Here is a 9,024-nt window from a genome sequence, read left to right on the forward strand (position 1 = left end):
GCAGTTTGAGGCTTGCAGAAGAGCCAAGCTGTTGGCTTTTCCATTAGGTCTACCATCCCTTTCACTTCTCAAATGCCAAATTATAGTCTATATTTAATTTCAGTGCCATAGGGAGATTCATGTCAGGGGAGGGTAGCTTCATTTAAAATTAGCCACTGGGGGAGGGATCACATGAGAAGAGCAATATCCTTCCCAACCCTACAAAGGGAGACCCCCCTCCTCTGCATTCCCTGAGGCTTCCAAGGGGTTAATTCAGTGGTTCTCAAACTTTTGTACTGGTGATCCCTTTCACATAGCAAACCTCTGAGTGCGACCCTCCGCCTTATAAATTGAAAACACTTTTTTATATATTTAACACTATTATAAATGCTGGAGGCAAAGCAGGGTTTGAGGTGGAGACTGACAGTTCACGATCCCCAGTTTGAGAACCCCTGGGTTAATTTAATTTTAGCACCCTGTGTCCATTCACATGCATATGCTATTTTGAGCATTTCAGTTTTCACAACATAGGCTCATCCCAGATTTTGGAACAAGCTCAAATGCTCAGTTTGTGGAGTATGTACATAAGCTATACTAAAGACAAACCCACAGTAACCACCTCCAGTTTGTGAGGGACCCCATGGAGTCAGTCTCTAGGAAATAGATAAATGCATGGAGGTTAAGTCCATTAATGGCTATTAGCCAGGAATGGTGTCCCTAGCCTCTGTTTGTCAGAGAGTGGAGATGGATGGCAGGAAGGAGATCACTTGATCATTGCCTGTTAGGTTCACTCCCTCTGGGGCACTTGGCATTGGCCATTGTCGGTAGACAGGATACTGGGCTGGATGGACCTTTGGTTTGACCCAGTACGATCGTTCTTATGTTCTAAGCTAAATGAACCCAAAGTTATGGAGACAGATATGAGTCAAGGAAGCCAACAGAGTATCAGAAACCTGGAAAAATCTCTGCCTGGATGGGGTCAGGCATTTGATCACAAGCTGAGGTGATTCAAAAGTTTTTTGGATTTTTTTTAAGCAGAATTTTTTATTGTTTCTTTAAACAATCTAACACAGCAAGCAGCAAATATTTGGCCACACACTTCTGAAACCCCAAACCATATTCAGGTTTTGGCAGACTAATTTCAGCTTTTCAATTAAAAAAAACACAACAAATTTTGAAGGAGAGCAGACATTGTCCGTGATTTTTTTCTGCTTTTTAAAAACCCCTAGTTTTCGATCCAAAAAAAGTTTTGACGGAAAATATTTGTCCAACCCTTTTAATGAGCTTTAATGCCTTTTAGCACTAGCTGATGCTGAGAACCAATGATACCTTGTAAAGAAGTTTTCTCAAAACTGGGTTTGTGCCGAGATGCGGAAGGTTTATTTTTCCCAGGGCCACCCGTGGCGGCGGGGAGCAAGTGGGGCAATTTGCCCTGGGCCCCACAGGGGCCCCCACGAGACTAGTATTGTGCAGTATTGCAATATTTTTTATGGAAGGGGGCCCCCGAAATTGCTTTGCCCCAAGCCCCTTGAATCCTCTGGGTGGCCCTGCCTTAAACCTCCACTACAAACCCTTCTCTGTTTGCTAGACTCCCAAGCTTTGAGGTCACACCCACAAAAATAGACCTGCAATATGTTTCTTCCAAATTTACAGCTTTATTGAGTCCTCACTCTGTGTGGAACCATGGCCCTACCCACAGACGCACAGTGGATTGCACTGTGTACATTTCTAATTCAAATTGCCCCTTCTTATCATTTCCATGTAACATAATCTAAAACTTCTGGGATAACCCGACCTTACCTCCCCAGCCTTTCCCTCACACCCAGTATGAACTATAAACATCTATCAAGGAGAAAAAGAGCGTGATAAAAGGAATAGCAGTTTATAGTCCATGTGTTGCGGAGGGATTAAACAGGGATTCCCAGTTCTGTGGATTTACTGTGCTTTCACATCTTCGTCTTCTGGCCAGTAAAACTGCAGAGTAAAGAAACAGAAGGATTCAATTGGCTTGTGAGAGCTGCCTAATCTTAATGTGATGTGTCTCTTGTCTTTGGCATGGTGAGTTGAGAACCCTGAGAGGGAGTGTGGCAAGGGCAGCACCAATTGGAGCAGATCTTCCCATTATGTGTGTGTGGCGAGATCAAGTTCCTTGATCTTCAGCAGGTATCTAGACCCATCTTCAGATTCCCACGGCATGAAAAGATGCATAAATTGTACCCAGCATAATTTTGTTTTTGTTGTGTCCTTTTCCAGAACTGGTCTGGAATGAAGTGCCAATTCAAGCTGCTGCGCATGGCTCTTGCGTTGATCTGTAGTAAGTATTGTAATACATTTCTCGCGCACATAATCCAGTTTTGTTTACCTTTGCCATTAGTGGTTATGCTAACCCCAGGTGGTAATTTGGCTCTATCGCTGGGAACCAGTAGCTGGAATTCACGGCAGCAGAAACCTGGTCACTCTGGAATGCAGAATCTGGATCCAAATGTTAAACGGGAGCATTTGAAAATGTACAGGTCATTGTTTAGCAGTGTCTGGAGTATGGACATCCATGAAGAACTGGGGGCTCGCTGCTTCTCTGTGGACACTCCAATAGGCAATGCTTTAATAATACCAATGCATTGCACTTTTACGGCACTCTCAGTCTAAGGATCTCCGAAGTATTTGACAGGCACCAATGAAGTAAGCTGCTCCAGACCCCCTGTGGCAAGGAAGTGTTATCCCTGCTTTCCAGAAGGGGAAGGTGATGCACACAGAGATAGAGACCAAGGACAAAATTGTCAAAAACCCTGATGTTGCATTTTCAAAAGTAATGTGGGTACTTAGGAGCCCAAGTCCCGTTGACTATCAATGAAACTCACTTAGGCTCCAAAGGGCCAGAATTTCAAAGGCATGTAGGTCCCTAAAGATGCAGACAGGTGCCTAGTGGGATTTTTAAAAACACCTGAGCAGGCAGGAATTAGGTGCCCTCACCTGATTAGATGCTTTTGAAAATCCCACTAGGTGTCTGTCTGCATTGTTGGGCCCCCAGTTATTTGCCAAGGTCACACTGCAAGTCGGTGCCAGAGGTGGAAATTGAACACTGACCTACTGACTCTGAGGCTGTGGCTTTAAGCACTAGACAGCCTTTCTCATGCTAATTTGAGTGCTTGAATGGGTAAGTTATCCAGCTGCTTGGTTAGCTAATTAGTGGGGACTAGCGATTATGAATAGCCTACTACAGACAATCTGTCAAACTAGTGATTATTATAATGTACGTATTATTATAAAGGTTTATTCAAAGCCTATCACCTGAGTGCCCATATAAAAGGCTATAGACTAATTCTGCCCTCAGTCACTCCTACCGGTCAAAAACCAAAAGCCACCCAGCTTCATAAAAAAAGTAAAAGGAGCTGGGAGGGACGCCAAGAAAAGCTAAAACTGCTGGCAGCATCGGACACCAAGCTCTATGGGTAGCCAAGGCCAGGCTCTGCTAGAGCAACAAAGGAAACAAATTCTTCAGCTCCACCACGAAGCACCTGCACCAGCCCTCTCAGGATGAGCCATGGGACCAACTCAAGAGTGCCCCAGCTGGTCACAGCTGCCACAAAGGGCACGGCAAGAGGTAATGTCAACTGAGAATGAAAGGCTGCATCTCTCTTCTTTTGTCATGCTACGCAAAAACGAACTCCCAATGCTGGTGCACAAGTGATGGGCTCATCTGGAGAAGAAAAGAGGATAAAACGGATTTCCAACATGCTGTCCATGGCAAAATATTTTTCCATTGATGTGGGGCTTTTGTAATGTCCAAGTCAGACCCTGTTTCTCTAGGTCAGTGGTTCTTAACCAAGGTTACATGTACCCCTTGGGGTTCACAGAGGTCTTCCAGGGGGTACAGCAACACATCTAGAGATTTGCCTAGTTTTGTAACAGGCTAGAGAAGTCAGTACAAACTAAAGTTTCATACAGACAATGACTTGTTTGTACTGCTCTATATACTATACACTGAAATATATGTACAATATTTATATTCCAATCTATTTATTTTATAATTATATGGTAATAATGAGAAAAAGATAGCAATTTTTCAGTACTAGCGTGCTGTGACACATTTGTATTTTTGTGTCTGATTTTGTAAGCAGGTAATTTTTAAGAGACCTGAAACTTGGGGTATACAAGACAAATCAGAGTCCTGCAGGCAGTATAGCAGTCTGGAAAGGTTGACAGCCACTGATCTAGGTCTGTAGTGACTAAAACCAGCTATCAGTAATCTATGCGAGGTAAACTGATGGACCTAGTGCGGTTGCCAGAGGACAACACGACTACAGTCAGTTTCCTTGCTGGTAATTTCATCAGAGAAGCCAGGAACTGAGTCAAGATAGAACAAATCTCTCACCCCTAGAAGTAGGGTGACCAGACAGCAAATGTGAAAAATCAGGACCGGAGGCAGGGGGTAATAGGAGCCTATATTAAAAAAAAAAAAATCGGGACTGTCTCTATAAAATTGGAACATCTGGTCACTCTACCTAAAAATGACCCTTCCAGTGCTGTGTTCAGGCACATGGGCCAGGAGATGCAGAGAAGCTTGTGTTGCTGCTGCCGACTATGCTGTGCTTATTCTGGGCATTCAGTTTTCAGAGCCAATTATCTCTCTAGTGCTGCATTCACTTTTTTAAATTACAAAAATGGAAATGTAAAAATCTCAACCAGAATTCTAGAAATAAATGTGGAAGTCTAAGAATGCCTCTCGCACAACCTCCAGTTAAGATTTTTCTCTGCCACTTAGTCCTAATTCAAGAAGAAATTCTGACTTAACATGTATAATTTATTTGTGATTCCAGCCATCTGCACTGCCTTAGACACTTAGTGCAAATTGAAGGTCCTTGGGCCTGTACAGGATGAAGCCCTTACATTGTAGGTTACTTTATCTGCAGTTCTACTGGTTATTTATAGAAGGCACAATAGCAATGATGTATAGCCTTAGTGATACAGGCCTATTCTGTGTTAAGTTTAATAAAATTTCAGCCGGCCACTTATTCCATTCCAGTGCTTGTTCTCATTCACCACTGTGTCTACATCAAGTGAAATAGGAGTTGTAACTGTGCCTCTGTGGGTCACAATTGAGGATGCTAACTTCAGGACAGACTGCTGAGAAACAGGGCAAACACAACCCAAAACTGGTGGTTATTCTTCCATAAGATATACCAAACCAGCAACAAAAGTAAACTTCTGTTTCACCACACTGGCTAACAAGAAGACATAAAAGCAGTTTCCTTGGGCATTCCAGTTCTTATGTCACCACCAAAAACACGGGATTTAAAGGTGAGTGGTTCTTTACAACCAGTCTCATCAAATAAAAGGTTCATCTGATCCCAAAGAACCAACCACACACCCAGGTTAGCATATAACTTAGATCTTACCCAATAATCACACTGATGTCAATCCTTTAGTATCTAAAATCTAAAGGTTTATTTATAGAAAGAAAGAAAATTGGTTAAAGGACTCAAATACATACAATAAATGCAAAGTTCTTGGTTCAGGCTTGTAGCAGTGATGGAATAAACTGCTGGCTTGATAAGTCTCTGGTTGCTTCCAAATCACTGGAAGGTCCTCAATTCCTTGGTTAGAATAAATTCATAGTCCAGAGGCTTGGTCAAGAAAGAGGCTGGAGCAGGATAGAGGCAAAAAGGAGGTGTTTCCAGGGCCTTGTATAGCTTCTGCCATGTGGAGGGAATCCCATTGTTCTTACTTTGGAAAATTACAGCAGCAAAATGGAGTTTGGAATCACATGGGCAAGTCACATGTCCATGCACTTCGCCTAGTCAAAGCAGGAAATTCCATTAAGTGTAGATGGGTGTCTCCCATGGTCCATTGTCAGTTCTTTTGATGGGCCATTCAATTTGAATAGTTGCTCCAAGATGTGCTGGCTGGCTATCTTGTGGATGTTACCCGAGGAGCAAACATTTGAAATCCAGGTATTGATCCAATACTTATGACTTCAAATGCAAAAATGATACATGCAGGTAGCATAATCATAACCAGCAAATCATAACCTTTTCATAGATACCTTACTTGAGAACCTTTGTACCAGATTTGCTGCAAATATATAACAGTGGTTGCAACAGTGATCTATATGGTCACATTTTAATCAGATAATGTCACAGGAGTACAGAGGTGATCTGATGTGCCTAACTAGGGAGAGAAAAGATATGTGATGTGCTGACTGGACCAAGTGAAGAGGAGGAAACAGCCACCAAGAGGGAAATTTAAAGGAAGAAAAAATTCTGTCAAAAGAATGTCTTTTTTGTTTTTACAAAAAGCAACCAGAAGAATCTAGAGCTGAGAATTTCTGACCTAGATCATGTCTGATGTACAGTGAGCTGATTGTCCAAAACTGGCTAATAACTTCCCCTTTGCTTGTAGCAGAGTGCACTTTCTCTCTGTTCAGTAAAGCAATGATCTCTGCACTAGCCATGAGATAGCAAGAGATGGTTCTGTCGTCAAGTCGTTGACTTGAAGGAGCCCCAAGTAGAGGCAGAGAAGGATTGAGATGGACAAAGGCTTATCTTCTTTTTTTCTCTCTCTCTCTCTTTATTCCAGTGAGCTTTGAATTTGGAAGGGCTGTGTGGCTGCGGTTCCATCCATCTGCTTACCCCCCATGTCCACACCCAAGCTTCGTTGCCCACCTGGGCGGGGTATTGGTTGGAATCACACTGGGGGTGGTCATCCTAAGGAACTATGAGCAGAGACTCCAAGACCAGTCCTTATGGTGGATCTTTATTTTTATTTATGTCGTCTTTGTATTGTTCGCCATCTTTTGGAATGTTTTTGCCTACAATCTGTTGGATCTGAAGCTACCTCCACCTCCTTGAGAGCCTGAGACAGAGAACTCTGGAGGGCAAAAGACTTTCCATCTGCCAGCTATGTTAAATGAATCGAAACCAAGGATTTATTTTTATATGATGATTAGGGGATAGGTAAATGATCTTCTGAAAATGCACAAGTTAAGGAAACGTGTGGCATCGTTTTTGGCTAACTGTACTGTATGCTGATGAAGATGGTTTAAGCTAAAATCTAACAGTAGAACTGGTCTGAGAGAAGTTTGGGCATGAGTCATACAGGTACTCTTAACACTCAGTCGGGATCCAATCCTGAAGCCTCTCCATTGTGGCTACTCCCCTGAGGAAGGGCTGCAGGATCAACCCTATGTTTGTAACTGGGAATTTACCACTCGGTTTAGTAGTGCACACATTGATGTTTAGTTTGGGTCACTTAAATTTTTCCAAGTTATGCTGGATCCGTGACTAGTTGGTTTATGAAAATCCTGTGTTTCACTGAACAGTAAAAGAAAAACAAGCTTCACTTTTACTAACTAGAGCGTAGGTGCTGGAACTAGGGGTTCTGCCACACACCCTGGCTTGACGTAGTAATGACAACCCAAATACATGGTTTCTGCCTTCAGCATCCCCACTGTAAAAACTGTTCCAGCACCACTGAACTAGAGACTCAAAGGACGCTGACAAGGCAACTTGAATTTGGTTTTAACGGTTGAGTTTGACTGGTCAGCCATGCCTAGGGTGACCAGATGTTCCTTTTTTAAAGGGACAGTCCTGGTTTGGGGGACTTTTTTTTATATAGGCACCTGTGCCCCCCCCCATCCCATTTTTTCACAGTTGCTATCTGGTCATCCTAGCCATGCCACTGCCATTGTCTTATTAATTGAATGATTACTTAAATATTTAGTCTATAGTTTAGACTGTCTTAAGCAACTTCCAAAGGGGCAAGCAAAACCCATCATGATATACGTTGATCTTCAACTAAATGTCAAACAAGATTGCACTAGAAACCTTGGGGGTACCATACAGTGGTGGTTTCAGACAGGACACCGTATCAGAGGTAGGTCTTACCATCAGTACATGTTTCACTTGATTTTTACAACCCGTTGTGGTAAATAATGTGGCTGAGTTTTCTTTTCTGGGTGGAGGCAGTTTAGGATTTTGCTAATGGTCAGTTGTGCTTTATATTGGTTGACAATCAGGTTGTTTTATTCTGCCCTTTCTTTCTGGTTATGTATGGTCTAACACCCTGTCTGCAAAAAGTTTGGAAAGAATGTCAGAAAGTCTCCAGCAGGGTTTGCTTAAACTCAGTTCTTGCTAGAGGAGTGTGGACATGATTTCCCTCATGTAAAACCATGCTACAAACTATTCAATATGCTAGAGGCCAAGTTTATCCACTAAAGTCAGCTGAGTTACGCCAGGGATTTATTTGCCACTAGTTCCCTACCCAAGTCTGTCGTCCCTGGCTTGGCTGGTCAACTAATGCTTGTAAAATACTGGGAATAACTGTTGTGTGTGGACACCAAGTCTTTTGCCTAGTATAGCTAGGCCATAGGTTTTATAGATCCCTAACTAGTTTATAGTACAGTTTGTAAAGCAAAAAGGCCTAATAGCTTGACTCACCATGCCTATATAGACCAGGGAAACCATATAAAACCCTTTGTTGTATGGGCCATGCTTTAAGCACAAATCTCTAGTAAACTGCTTATGTTAGTTCACATTTCACTGTTGATAGCTACCTGCATAGCAGAAAAAAAAACAGTCCAGGAAGGTGGAGGATTTACTCTCTTATAGGTTTCCCTTAATCCTCTGTCCCTTCTATATTATCATAGATTTTAAGGCCAGAAAAGACCATCAGATTATCCAGTGTGACCTCCTTTATAACACAGACCATAGAATTTCATCATGACTAAAGCATATCTTCTGTCTTAAGTGGATGACCTTGATAACACAGAAAAGGTGTGTGTGCAGAGTGTGAAATTCACCCCTGTGCAGAGGGCCAGCAGGAGGCTTATGCATCAGTTAAATCTCACCTCAGACACATTACTAGGGGCTTAGGTGAGACGTGATCAGGGCTTAGATCTTGTTGGTCCTGTGCACAGGGGTGAATTTCACCCATTCCATAAGATGGGGTTAGGATACGTGACTTCTAAATCACAAGCTGAGAAGGTCAAAAATGCTCAAGTTTTTTGGGGGAATTTTTTCCCATTAAAAAAAAAAAAAAAGTTTTGAT

At 42.4% G+C, this 9,024-nt stretch overlaps 1 protein-coding gene across 1 annotated transcript in view; it reads left to right on the forward strand.

Annotated features, from left to right (window-relative positions):
• RHBDL3 (rhomboid like 3) overlaps positions 1 to 8,316 on the forward strand; it is a 134,708-nt gene extending 126,392 nt beyond the window's left edge. The window contains exons 8-9 of the mRNA XM_050920793.1: positions 2,233 to 2,293; positions 6,556 to 8,316. Of these exons, the coding sequence (XP_050776750.1) occupies positions 2,233 to 2,293; positions 6,556 to 6,827 (333 nt within the window). The 3' untranslated portion in view covers positions 6,828 to 8,316. The remainder of the gene's footprint in view (positions 1 to 2,232; positions 2,294 to 6,555) is intronic.
• The last annotated feature ends 708 nt before the right edge of the window (positions 8,317 to 9,024 follow it).

The sequence above is a fragment of the Gopherus flavomarginatus genome, chromosome 12 (genome assembly GCF_025201925.1).
Source record: "Gopherus flavomarginatus isolate rGopFla2 chromosome 12, rGopFla2.mat.asm, whole genome shotgun sequence".
NCBI classification, from domain to species: Eukaryota; Metazoa; Chordata; order Testudines; family Testudinidae; genus Gopherus; species Gopherus flavomarginatus.